The following is a 14,794-nucleotide window of genomic DNA, read 5'->3' on the forward strand; positions in this document are numbered from 1 at the left end:
GGGTCCTCCTGTACCTCTGTCCGTTTTTAGGAAATCGAGATAGACCCCCCATATTTCATTTCTACCTCGCTGATAGCATTTATCAGCGACGTCTTGATAAAAACAAAATATGCAACTTAAGCCTGAGCATGGCTAAGCCGCCGAGGAGGACAGGATTACCTGGGGGCTGGCTGGGACAGACATCAGATTGTATTGTCATAAAGGGACCATTAGCCTCTTGGTAAACTGTACCTCAAGCCCCAGATGACAGGCCTTTTCAAGACAGACAGGGGAGAAAATATGAAACTTAAATTCTTCATGACAGAAACTTGAATGAATAAGTCAAAAAATGATAAAATAATAAAACAGACAAAAGCAAACATTTATGTTTACCTCTCTAGCATAAATGTACTCAAATGTATATTTGTTGTCTTTATTTGATCACATATTTTCCTGTGAAAAGAACTGTCCTTGTTTATTAACAGATAGAGAGTCGCCATACAAAACACAATGACCCAGACTTAGTGACTGGATGGGATTAAGTTTAATACCGAATCTTGACAGACATATCCTGGAAGCATATCAGTCCCTCAGATTTCCAAAGACAAATCTGGGATTGATTGTATTAACTGGATAGTTATATACAGCTTATCCGCACTGATCACTTACTATGTCTCAGGGCATATTCTATTGCTTATTTAACACACTTAGGCTACCACAATTTTCTTAGAATGTCTAAACAAAACAAAAGATGACATTAAACTGAATAATTATTGCAACTAAACTGTTATTTTATCCACACAAAAGAGCAAGATTAAAAAAAGAAGATAAATTATTAAATATGCAGACGAGGCAGCAACAAGAAAGACAGAATTTCCATGCCAGGCTGTCATCTTCTTATTCCTGTTCATCTTTGAGTTGGTCTATTCTTTAGGAAGTGAAGCATTTCTGGCAAGTAGTACAATGTCTGAATGACTGGAGGGGATGGATTGATGGTCAGACAAAGGGCCCCGGGACAGGTTGACTAGACAGCTTCATGTTCCTGTGTGTTGTCACTTTCCCTGGCAGGGAAGAAGAGGTCTAGTCTGTCCCTAATCTGAGGGGGATCAGTCAGGTGGGAGCTGGGGGTCAGTCAGGTGGTGGGGGGGTGGCAGTCAGGTGTGTGTGTGGGGGGGGGTAGACGATGGTGGTTCAGACTAGGTAGCCCCCTCCAATCTCCCTAGATACTTTTCTCTCTATGCACACCCTCAGGACCATAGTGTGATCTGGGCGGTGATAAAGGTCCAGGCAGTGACAGAGACAGAATGCCAGACTGGCTGGGCAGGCAGGGTTGGAGTCAAACCCCGCTGTCTCTGTGAGGTGAGGACTTGATGGCCCAGGCAGCCTGTCCTGAAGGGGTGTATGAAAGGCATGCATTCTCAGAGACGCAACACAGAGAGAAGAAAGTCTGGGAGTCAGTCTGACTCTGGCCAGGCAGCCATGCTGTCTTACCCTTTATTCCCCTTTCTTTCCCTCCCTCAGTCCAATATCTGGGAGACTCCAGGCGCCACAGTGTAACTGCAGTCTCAGGTATGCTTCTGCAAGACACTACTACACAATCTCCCCAGGCTTCTATAGCCTAGCTGGGATCAGAGGAGTGATCATCCTACTGTATTATCTGAGCTATTCTATACCACGTTTCGATTGTTGTTCCCCAATTCCTATACACTATTCTCACATCAAACGTTAATAATTCTCACATCAAATTGAACATAATGAAAGTATTTCCTCCAATTTATTGTGTAGTACAGTATTGGCTTCTTCTTTTCCTTGTTCTGTTCTCCCTCCCTCTACTCCCCTCTAATGTTGTGGCATTGTCATCATGTTTAAGGGTTTAGGATGATTACAAAATAATGTGAAAATAGAACAAGTAAGCAGAGCCTATGTTGAGGTTCACCCTCTGTCAGCATAGTGACAGCTGCAGGGGCAATTTTCATTGTGGTGCATGTGGTTTTGTGGTAGATATGCTCTCATCTAAACTACATACTAAGCTGTGGCTGCTGGTTCATTATTTAAACAGGCCACAAGGATCATAATGCACATTTGTTCCTCAATGAAAAATCTTGACTTAAATTTGGATCATTTCTCTGTATGTTTTGTGGGACCGAAGGACTGTGCAGGGTTTTGTGTTTTAAGTAGGAAGGATTTGAGTGTGATTATGTGTTGACATAAATTAAGAGATTTAAGATGGAAGATTTTAAATGTAGTTGTAGCCAATTATGTAGTTGTAGCCTATTATAACACACATATATATATATATTATTAATGTTTTTTTTTGTCTTGTTTTCTTGTTTTTTTAACGAATACAAAATCATTCCAACATCAACATACCTGGCTGGCTTCAAGGTCCGAATCCGGAATCCTTGGGAGGTCCCTACTCCATTGAAGTTTAAATGTAAAATGGTTAGGGTTAGGGTAAGGTTTAAGGTTAGGAACGTCCCAAGGATTCCGGATAGCACTGACCCTGGCTTCAGTCAAAGAAGAAGAAGACCCTGGCTTCAGTCAGTGGAGCGTAGGTGATGCGGACAGCTTCATTGTGTTTGCGGAACACTCTCTGCCAATGCGCACTACCACCACTATCCCATAACTACCCTCACTGGAAATCCGTTCTGTCATCACAGCGACGCGCAACGAAAAGATAGCAAACATGTCAGACAAGAAACAGACTGTGGATTTGGGATTATTAGAGGAGGACGATGAGTTTGAAGAATTCCCAGCCGAGGGTAAATTCATTATATTTCCATACGTTACTATTGTTCACCCGTTTTTTACTGAATTGTCTCATTTAGTGACAACTTTTAATGACAAAACCGGGCCCGACAGTGACTCAGCTAGTTTAGCAAGCTATGTTAACAACATTGAATGAAGTAAAAGTACATAGCTAGTGTGCTAGCAGCAGCGGCTAGCTAGCTTAGTAGCTAATACTTTGAATTGTATTATTCACCTGATTGAACTTATAACGTTAGCTAATTAGCGATTGCGCTGGTGTAAACTTTACATAGTTAAACATTAGTTAACTAACATTAGCTGTAATGTAAACAACAACGCGCAGCATCTAGCTAAAAGCCAGCTAGCGTTAATTAACGTTAGTTACTGTAGCTAGCTAGCTACGTTACTTAGACAACGCTAGCTAGAGTAGTAGCTAGTTGAGTAAAGGGCCATCCACACCAAATTTGATAACTTTAACGATAAAATATACATAACTATAACCTAAACGTTGGGGTGGGGGCTCCACAACAGCAGACCGTTTATCGTTCCACACGTACACCTGTCAGTCAACTGATCAACGCATCTTACTGCAGGCCTATTAATAAGGTGGTAACACAGACCATTCACTGCTTCAGTGTGGGACAACTGCAATTAATACTTCAATGTACATGTATGCCTAATGAAAAATAATAAACTCATATCTAACAATTCAACAATAATCCCTGTTTATCCCGGGTATCATTTACATCATGCCTCGTTGCTGAAGTGGTTTGTAAGTTGTCAATTCGTTTGCATCTTCTTTTCCTCTGTGCTCATCTGTCTGTTGAAACGTTTTGCAACGCATCAGTGCAACAATGTTATCACTGGCCAAAGTGATCACACCAACACTCACACTATTTAACTTTCCCCGAATGTTAATTTGGCCTATTTTATATTCAGCAATTAACAAGAGCAAGCCTGCTTCACTCCACAAATGCCTAGCATTAAACAAAAATAAGTATACAAATAAATGTCCTATAGCTTTTCTGGGATTTCACGTGAAAAGGAATAGCGGGGAGTCTTGCTTAGCCTATAGTCTATATTGCGCATGAGAACAGCTGGAAGAGAGTAGAGGTCGACCGATTATGATTTTGAGGACCAAAAAAAGCCGATACCGATTAATCGTCTGATTTAATTAAATTTTTTACAATTTATTTGTAATAATGGCAATTACAACAATACTAAATTAACACTTATTTTAACTTAATACATCAATCAAATCAATTTAGCCTCAAATAAATAATGAAACATGTTCAATTTGGTTTAAATAATGCAAAAACAAAGTGTTGGAGAAGAAAGTAAACGTGTGTGTGCCATGTAAAAAGCTAACGTTTAAGTTCCATGCTCAGAACATGAGAACATATGAAAGCTGGTGGTTCCTTTTAACATGAGTCTTCAATATTCCCAGGTAAGATGTTTTAGGTTGTAGGAATTATAGGACTATTTCTCTCTATACGATTTGTATTTCAGATACCTTTGACTATTGGATGTTCTTATAGGCACTTTAGTATTGCCAGTGTAACAGTATAGCTTCCGTCCCTCTCCTCGCTCCTACCTGGGCTCGAACCAGGAACACATCGACACAGCCACCCTCGAAGCAGTGCTACCCATGCAGAGCAAGGGGAACAACCACTCCAAGTCTCAGAGCGAGTGATGTTTGAAACGCTATTAGCGCGCACCCCGCTAACTAGCTAGCCATTTCTCATCGGTTACACCAGCCTAATCTCTGGAGTTGATAGGCTTGAAGTCATAAACAGAGCAATGCTTGAAGCACAGGGAAGAGCTGCTGGCAAAACTCACGAAAGTGCTGTTTGAATGAATGCTTAAGAGCCTGCTGCTGCCTACCATCGCTCAGTCAGACTGCTCTATCAAATCATAGCCTTAATTATAACACACAGAAATACGAGCCTTAGGTCATTAATATGGTCAAATCCGGAAACTATCATCTCGAAAACAAGACATTTATTCTTTCAGTGAAATACGGAACCGGAACCGGGTGGCATCCCTAAGTCTAAATATTGCTGTTACATTGTACAACCTTCAATGTTATGTCATAATTACGTAAAATTCTGGAAAATTAGTTCGCAACGAGCCAAGCGGCCCAAACTGTTGCATATACCCTGACTCTGTGAGCAATGAACGCAAGAGAAGTGACACAATTTCACCAGGTTAATATTGCCTGCTAACCTGGATTTATTTTAGCTAAATATTCAGGTTTAAAATATATACTTCTGTGTATTGATTTTAGGAAAGGCATTGATGTTTATGTTAGGTACACATTGGAGCAATGACAGTCCTTTTTCGCGAATGCGCACCGCATCGATTATATGCAACGCAGGACACGCAAAATAAACTAGTAATATCATCAACCATGTGTAGTTAACTAGTGATTATGATTGATTGTTTTTTATAAGATAAGTTTAATGCTAGCTAGCAATTTACCTTGGCTTCTTACTGCATTCACGTAACAGGCAGGCTCCTCGTGAGGCGGGTGGTTAGAGCGTTGGACTAGTTAACTGTAAGGTTGCAAGATTGAATCCCCGAGCTGACAAGGTAAAAATCTGTTGTTCTGCCCCTGAACAAGGCAGTTAACTCACCGTTCCTAGGCTGTCATTGAAAATAAGAACATGTTCTTAACTGACTTGCCAAGTTAAGTAAAGGTGTAAAAAAAAATATATTTATCGGCCAATCGGCGTCCAAATATACCGATTTCTTATGAAAACTTGAAATTGGCCCCAATTAATCGGCCATAGCGATTAATCGGTCGACCTCTAGGGCCTACCATTGGAAAATATGGCATTCTCATGCGCTGTTTGTTGACATCATTCTCCAAAGTCATCCTATAATTTATGTGGCCACCAATATGCTCACATATGCACAGGTATTTAGGCAAGTTCACTGTACGCTCTGCCTTCACGTTTTATCGAAGTGGTTATCAATGTTTTCTCGTTGGAGGGATAGGGAAAATATCACTCTGAAAGTGATCCAAACGATGGCTCTCGTTATTGTTCTCCACTATTTTTGTAGTTATTGCAGTTGTGAACGCTCATGTTCACTTGAATTAGAATAATACATTTTTTATTCTAGTTATCGTCCTTAACGTGGACGGCCCTGTAGAGTTACTTGTTAGCTAGCTAACAGTGTTTCATAATTTCTCTTCATTGTATTTCTCTGTGTTCAGATTGGACAGGTCTGGATGAGGATGAAGATGGCCACGTGTGGGAAGACAACTGGGATGATGACAACGTAGAGGATGACTTCTCTAATCAACTCCGGTAGCCAGCCACACCATTCATATATTTACATTTGTATTATTATTTAGCAAAAGCTTTAATCCAGAGCGATTTACAGGAGCAATTATGGTTAAGCGCCTTGCTCAAGGGGACATCAACTTATTTTTCACTGTATCTTCTTCACGGGAGACAAATCGCCCCAATGCTTGCACTAAATGTTGACGCACAACGCTTGCGGCAGGGTTTTGGAAACATAAGGAACATGAAAAAAAGAAATGTCCTCTCACTGCCAACTGCTTTTATTTTCAGCAAATTTAACATGTGTAAATATTTGTGTGAACATAAGATTCAACAACTGAGACATGAACTGAACAAGTTCCACAGACATGTGACTAACAGAAATGGAATGATGTGTTTCTGAACAAAGAGAGGGTCAAAAGTAACAGTCAGTATCTGGTGTGGTCACCAGCTGCATTAAGTACTGCAGTGCATCTCCTCCTCATGGACTGCACCAGATTTGCCAGTTCTTGCTGTGAGATGTTACCCCACTCTTCCAACAAGGCACCTGCAAGTTCCCGGACATTTCTGGCAGGGAATGGCCCAAGCCCTCGCCCTCCGATCCAACAGGTCCGAGACGTGCTCAGTGGGATTTAGATCCGGACTCTTCGCAGACACTGACATTCATGTCTTGCAGGAAATCACGCACATAATGAGCAGTATTGCTGGTGGCATTGTCATGCTGGAGGGTCATGTCAGGATGAGTCTACAGGAAGGGTACCACATGAGGGAGGAGGATGTCTTCCCTGTAACGCACAGTGTTGAGATTGCCTGCAATGACAACAAGCTCAGTCCGATGATGCTGTTACACACCGCCCCAGACCATGATGGACCCATCACCCCAATTCGATCCTGCTCCAGAGGACAAGCCTCGGTGTAACGTTCATTCCTTTGACGATAAACGAGAATCCGACCATCACCCCTGGTTCGACAAAACCGCGACTCGCCAGTGAAGAGCACTTTTTGCCAGTCCTGTCTGGTCCAGCGATGGTGGGCTTGTGCCGATAGGCAACGTTGTTGCCTGGGGACATCTGGTGAGGACCTGCCTTACAACAGGCCTACAAGCCCTTAGTCCAGCCTCTCTCAGCCTATTATGGACATTCTGAGCACTGATGGAGGGATGGTGTATTCCTGGTGTAACTCGGCAGTTTTTGTTGCCGCCATTCTGTACCTGTCCCGCAGGTGTGATGTTCGGATGTACCGATCCTGTGCAGGAGTTGTTAAACGTGGTCTGCCACTGCGAGGACAATCAGCTGTCCGTCCTGTCTCCCTGTAGCGCTGTCTTAGGCGTCTCACAGTACGGACATTGCAATTTATTGCCCTGGCCACATCTGCAGTTCTCATGCCTCCTTGCAGCATGCCTAAGGTACATTCACACATATGAGCAGGGACCCTGGGCATCTTTCTTTTGGTGTTTTTCAGAGACAGTAGAAAAGCCTCTTTAGTGTCCTAAGTTTTCATAACTGTGACCTTAATTGCCTACCGTCTGTAAGCTGTTAGTGTCTTAACGAATGTTCCACAGGTGCATGTTCATTAATTGTTTATGGTTCATTGAACAATTATGGGAAACAGTGTTTAAATCCTTTACAATGATGATAAAAATTATAATTAAAAAATCAAGTTAAATTTACACCAATATAATTTTTAATGTCCTGATTCATTCAGTGGGGTCTTTCTCTAACATATCATTAACATCATATCCAAAAAGTTGGATTTCTAACCTAATACATCTGATAATAAGCAACGAGCTCTGACAGAACTTTTGAGGATTTGTAGTCATGGCTTCCAAGTTGCTTCTGCTGGTGAAAATACAGTGCCTTGCGAAAGTATTCGGCCCTCTTGAACTTTGCGACCTTTTGCCACATTTCAGGCTTCAAACATAAAGATATAAAACTGTATTTTTTTGTGAAGAATAATCAACAAGTGGGACACAATCATGAAGTGGAACAACATTTATTGGATATTTCAAACTTTTTTAACAAATCAAAAACTGAAAAATTGGGCGTGCAAAATTATTCAGCCCCCTTAAGTTAATACTTTGTAGCGCCACCTTTTGCTGCGATTACAGCTGTAAGTCGCTTGGGGTATGTCTCTATCAGTTTTGCACATCGAGAGACTCCCATTCCTCCTTGCAAAACATCTCGAGCTCAGTGAGGTTGGATGGAGAGCATTTGTGAACAGCAGTTTTCAGTTCTTTCCACAGATTCTCGATTGGATTCAGGTCTGGACTTTGACTTGGCCATTCTAACACCTGGATATGTTTATTTTTGAACCATTCCATTGTAGATTTTGCTTTATGTTTTGGATCATTGTCTTGTTGGAAGACAAATCTCCGTCCCAGTCTCAGGTCTTTTGCAGACTCCATCAGGTTTTCTTCCAGAATGGTCCTGTATTTGGCTCCATCCATCTTCCCATCAATTTTAACCATCTTCCCTGTCCCTGCTGAAGAAAAGCAGGCCCAAACCATGATGCTGCCACCACCATGTTTGACAGTGGGGATGGTGTGTTCAGCTGTGTTGCTTTTACGCCAAACATAACGTTTTGCATTGTTGCCAAAAAGTTCAATTTTGGTTTCATCTGACCAGAGCACCTTCTTCCACATGTTTGGTGTGTCTCCCAGGTGGCTTGTGGCAAACTTTAAACGACACTTTTTATGGATATCTTTAAGAAATCTTTAAGAAAGCTTTCTTCTTGCCACTCTTCCATAAAGGCCAGATTTGTGCAATATACGACTGATTGTTGTCCTATGGACAGAGTCTCCCACCTCAGCTGTAGATCTCTGCAGTTCATCCAGAGTGATCATGGGCCTCTTGGCTGCATCTCTGATCAGTCTTCTCCTTGTATGAGCTGAAAGTTTAGAGGGACGGCCAGGTCTTGGTAGATTTGCAGTGGTCTGATACTCCTTCCATTTCAATATTATCGCTTGCACAGTGCTCCTTGGGATGTTTAAAGCTTGGGAAATATTTTTGTATCCAAATCCGGCTTTAAACTTCTTCACAACAGTATCTCGGACCTGCCTGGTGTGTTCCTTGTTCTTCATGATGCTCTCTGCGCTTTTAACGGACCTCTGAGACTATTACAGTGCAGGTGCATTTATACAGAGACTTGATTACACACAGGTGGATTGTATTTATCATCATTAGTCATTTAGGTCAACATTGGATCATTCAGAGATCCTAACTGAACTTCTGGAGAGAGTTTGCTGCACTGAAAGGAATAGGGCTGAATAATTTTGCACGCCCAATTTTTCAGTTTTTGATTTGTTAAAAAAGTTTGAAATATCCAATAAATGTTGTTCCACTTCATGATTGTGTCCCACTTGTTGTTGATTATTCTTCACAAAAAAATACAGTTTTATATCTTTATGTTTGAAGCCTGAAATGTGGCAAAAGGTCGCAAAGTTCAAGGGGGCCGAATACTTTCGCAAGGCACTGTAGCTAAATTTGCATGACACGATCTGAATTGAATGTAAAAGGCTTTGAAAATAAAAAGCTTGTGGGTACACTCAGTGCTCCCTTTTTTTTTATCTTTAAAAAAGAACAGTAACTTTGCATTGATATGAACAGCGTGTACTAAAATATAAACATACTACATGTCATGTCTCAAAATCTATCTTACCTCTATATTATTTTATATCCTCTACATTTGAGAAGATGAGTTCAATGATAAGCCTGTCAGGTAGCCTTCATTCTCACACAGCAGTCAGCTTAGCTGACACGATGCTATCTTCCTGATTTTTATGACCACTTTTTTATCTTCTCTGGCCTCTATGGATTTTTGCTCTAATTTTTACTATCCTACAAGGGTAAAACGTTTTTTTTTTTTTCTTGAACAGATTATGCTAGAGACATGAGGTTTGGACCGTTGGTTTTCTTTGAGGATTATCTACACCAGAGCTGTCCAATCCTGTTCCTGGAGAGCTACCCTCCTGTAGGTTTTCACTCTGACCCCAGTTGTAACCAACCTGATTGAGCTTTTCAAGCGGCTAATTATTATAATAAGTTGCGCTAGATGAGGGTTGGAGTGAAAACCTACAGGAACATGGTGCTAGTGAGAACCTACAAGATGGTAGCTCTCCAGGAACAGGGTTGGAGTGAGAACCTACAGGATGGTAGCTCTCCAGGAACAGGGTTGGAGTGAGAACCTACAGGAACAGGGTTGGAGTGAGAACCTACAGGATGGTAGCTCTCCAGGAAGAGGGTTGAAGTGAGAACCTACAGGATGGTAGCTCTCCAGGAACAGGGTTGGAGTGAGAACCTACAGGATGGTAGCTCTCCAGGAACAGGGTTGGAGTGAGAACCTACAGGAACAGGGTTGGAGTGAGAACCTACAGGATGGTAGCTCTCCAGGAACACGGTTGGAGTGAGAACCTACAGGATGGTAGCTCTCCAGGAACAGGGTTGGAGTGAGAACCTACAGGATGGTAGCTCTCCAGGAACAGGGTTTGAGTGAGAACCTACAGGATGGTAGCTCTCCAGGAACAGGGTTGGAGTGAGAACCTACAGGATGATAGCTCTCCAGGACAGGGTTGGACAACCCTGATCTACACAATTAACGTATAATTCTACCCATTATTCAAAAGCTGCATTTTTGATTGGACACCCTACTTTATAGGGTTAGTGTTCCCACATGGCCATCTCTCCATGTCACATGGTTTATTTACAGAAGACTGAGGCAGTCACCTGTGCTAATCAGCTATCTAGCGTGCTTTGAAGACCTGTGTGTAAGCTAACTGGGGAGGAAGTGTAGTTCTTCAACTGGAGGCACACACAGTATGGATCTGTTCAAAACTTACTGTAACGTTAGCTAGCAGTATCTATTTTATTGGAAACATTCTTTCTTGCTGTTTTGAAAGATAAGGGACATATATTTCGAAAACCATTTAGCCAGCAATGATTATTGACCTTTCTAACAACGGCGTTGGAATTGTAGATCACACGGCCAGCCGTGGGCGAAGCGCTCGTAGCCAGCTAGCTACCTTTTACTTATGACAAATCATTGTGCCCCACTCAGCTTCACGCCCCTAGAAATAAGATGAAGCCCTCAGTTAAAGGGATGTGATGCTTTGATCTTTAAGTAGGGTTATAAGATTTGACAAAGGGGAAATGGCTAAATGGTAACTAAAACAGTCAAAATTGTCATGCTGAATGTTTAGGCACAGCAAATGTAATCAGGCTTTAGACTCCCCTTGAGTGTACTAGTTGGCAATAATAACAAGCACAGATAAAGTCAGTTATTAGGAGATTCAAACAATAGGCACTATGCAGCTTTCTTAAAAATGGTTTTATGGCTACACATATTGGCCTAGTTTTTTTTTAATGCTCAATAAATGCTTTTCATTTCTCCCACAGTGGTGATCATATGGTTTAGTGCGGACATCTATAAAGCATTGACCATTGAGTTGATGGAATCCTCATCAAGAAAAAAATCCTCATCGAATAGTGGTGTTTCGAATGTTATCGTAGAGACCAGAGTTTCAAGGTCAGAAATGACCACTAGAATTACCCTCCTAAGTCTGTGTTCCAAGTAGGGTACCTGAGTTTACGAGTTTTGTCGTTTCATCAACTGACCTTTCACCTTTCCAACCAAAAGATGATAAAACAAAGCTGTTTACAACCTTCATAATGTAGCCCTGTTAGTTTACATACAATATTTTGTTTGACTTATTGAGCAAAGTAAGCAAGCCAACTGAACGATTAGGCTATTAGCAATGTTTGCTAGCTTTATCGTCTAGCTAAATTTAAGCTAATTGGTTGAAGAGTTGTCCGACGTCTTTCCGAGTTCACCAACTGAGAGCTAGGAGATCCCGAGACACATCCGAATGCACCATAATCCTGGAAGTCTTTTCTTGTGGGTGGGGCTTTCTGTTGTCTGGGTACTGTTTGCACCCGCTGCTTTCAGCTTTCAGCATCTTGTTTGTGTCTCTTTTCTTACCTGGGGAGACATTAGTCAGCATTATTGCATGTCATTTGTAAATTATTATGCAGGCTTTGAATGATACGGACAGTCTACAATGTGTGCTTTATTGTCAGTAATATGTATTCTATGCAGTTGCATGCGTAGGCTACGCTTGTTGAATAATCAACTAGTGTATTGACTTGAAGTGGCCAGTCTGTACACATTTTCTTTTTTAGTATCCTTCAGACAATAGGGCATTCAAACCTTTGATGGCTGCTATTAAGACATTTATAGAAGACATGGGGTATGATTTATGTTTTAAGCATTTAGCCTTGTACAAGTAGATCTACTTCCTTATAAATCTGTAGCTGTCTGCATTATATTTCTTCAGTTGGATTTCATAATGCTTTTCTCAATCAACATAGAAGGACACTTGTGCTTTAACCATTGGACTGCTTGGATGTGTCTCAAATGGAACACTATTCCCTATATAGTGCATAACTTAAGACCACAGCACCCACTCTTCCCATAGGGCTCTGGTAAAAAGTAGTGCACTTAGAGATAAGGAAAAAAGTGCCAGTTGGAACGCACACTTTGTAATCATCTCAATTGACTGGTCCTTTTTTTTCTCTCCATAGAGCGGAGCTGGAGAAACATGGTTCCAAGATGGAGACGTCGTAGTAGCTGCCTAGTGGACACAGCTGCTGGGATTAGATATGGATGGACTTTGATGTTCTGAATGTTAAAACTTCACACTTACGATGGAGGATGTTTATAACTAAACTCGCTCCTTTTTTTCCAAAAAACCTTGACTTGAGTAAAGTGTTTGAAAATGTCCCCCTTTGGATGTTTTCATTGTTCTAATGATCTGTATTGATTCAGATAATGTAAGAGTTATCTAAACATTAAAGGTGGTTCAGTTCACGTACCCGTTGACATACTCTTTATTTATGTACATTTTCCATCTCTTTGGGCATAAAACAGCTGGTCAGTTACTGTTTTAATATAAATCCATATTTTCCAATGTTTTGTTTTACTATAAAGACCACTTTGTGTCCACGGCTTGGGTTTAACATCCGTTTAAATACCACTTTTTGTTAGAGCCATTGATTTGAAACGTAGCTTTTCTGCCAGCACAACACTTAACCTACGTTTTAATGGTCCAGTAATTATTGGACTGTGTGACACACTCCACATCTATTGCAATCCACAATATGAATGTTGCATGATGTTAGTAAGAGTCAAGTGCTGCATCACTCATCTTTCCATTGTGATGCTCTTGGTTTGAAAACTACCACCCACTTTTCACATGGTCACTCTCCCATAGTAAACCATTTAAATGAGCAGGTGTGTGTCGGAGAGAGAGACTGGGTAGAGACGTGCACACAGGGAGATGTGCAAAGTTGTGTGTGTGCCGTGCATATTTGTCTGTGTCTAAAGTATGACTGACACACACACACACTGCCAGCCACACAGTGAAGAGTTCCTCTCTGCTGTCTGTATAACAACCCCTGCCTTCCCTCTGAGCCCATGGGGTTGGGGCTGAGTCTCTGAAGGAGAGATTATCCACTGCCATGTTTGTCAGGGGCAGGGAGGTGGTCTCAGCATGGGGGCCCCCGGCCTGCCCTGCCTGGGCCTGCCCTACTCCCGACCAGGCCCTACTCTTCCGGCTCTGCACAGCAGGGACCCCCGCACTGAACCGGAGGCCAATTTACCCCAGCCACACTCCCCCGGCAAAATGATTTCTCTGCATTTGTGGACTCTTACTCAGGGTGCTGATGAGCTGAAATGGATGCCAGTAAGACCTGCTGCCTGCCAGCCTGCTGTAGCAGAGAAGAGCTGCTTCCTCCTCCTGTTTTCCCCCCTCTGCCTGGCACTTGGCTGTGTCTCATTGTCCTTTGTGTTGCTGGTAGGCATGCAATAGCTCAGCTCCTGTTGGAATAGGAATCAGATATGTTTTATACACATTCTGTTTTGTTTCTCTTCATAGTACTTTTTATTTATGGACATATTATTATAGATGCAATCCTGATTTTCAGTTCAAAACAACATGTAGGGTTCATGTATCGAATCTAACCACCACCTGTCTACACAAAACGGAACGTGTTGATGAACGTTTAAAGCAGCGCATGGCAGTCCAATAGTCTTACCACATTTCCCAAAGATTCTACTTTGACATTCTATGTTGAACCGCCACTGTTCATCGACAGCCAGCAGGTGATCCACTGTGCGTTGATGTTCGTTATGTTCTCTCTTCTCTAAGGTATGTTCTCTGATGTTTCTGAGGTTGTGCAGGTGTAAGTCCTCATGATGAGAGAGTATCTCCTAAGAGGTTATAGCTCCCTCTTCACCAGTGATTATACCAAACACTGTTGTCTGCAGACCACAATCCAACTTCTCCCTTGTGTATAAAGCCCTAACACCCATCCTGATTTCTCCAACCATTCAGAATGAAATTTCAACATGCCCAAAAGGAATATTGGTGTCGTTATAGACACCAGTGAATTCAGCAGTCCCTTTACTTGTATACATTACTACTCTTGTCTTGCAGTTAAGGGTTTTTACATGTCAAATAAAATAAAATTGTATTTGTCACATGATCAAATGGAGGATGCAGAACCAAAACTGACACATTGCACAAAGATGCACATCTAACTATGCCCTTGAAGCTAAGTGCCAGGAGCTGGATCATTATTTTAATTGTTGGAAAGGCAGCGGAGTGAGAGAATCGGTAAGTGAGAGAAACGGAGGAGAACACACAGCCATTTTGTTTGTGCTGAGAGCGGAAGATTGTCCCCTTGTATTGGGGCTTGAGGAGGGCCTCTGTGGCTCCCCCAATA

At 41.8% G+C, this 14,794-nt stretch overlaps 1 protein-coding gene across 1 annotated transcript; it reads left to right on the top strand.

Moving 5' to 3' along the window:
- Nucleotides 1-2,512: 2,512 nt before the first annotated feature.
- LOC139391833 (26S proteasome complex subunit SEM1-like) lies at nt 2,513-12,882 on the top strand. The gene is made up of 3 exons (XM_071139420.1): nt 2,513-2,741; nt 5,948-6,041; nt 12,593-12,882. Exons 1-3 carry the CDS (start codon nt 2,666-2,668, stop codon nt 12,633-12,635), a joined length of 213 nt encoding a protein of 70 aa, XP_070995521.1. The 5' UTR covers nt 2,513-2,665; the 3' UTR covers nt 12,636-12,882.
- The last annotated feature ends 1,912 nt before the right edge of the window (nt 12,883-14,794 follow it).

The sequence above is a fragment of the Oncorhynchus clarkii genome, chromosome 32 (assembly GCF_045791955.1).
Source record: "Oncorhynchus clarkii lewisi isolate Uvic-CL-2024 chromosome 32, UVic_Ocla_1.0, whole genome shotgun sequence".
Taxonomy (NCBI): Eukaryota; Metazoa; Chordata; class Actinopteri; order Salmoniformes; family Salmonidae; genus Oncorhynchus; species Oncorhynchus clarkii.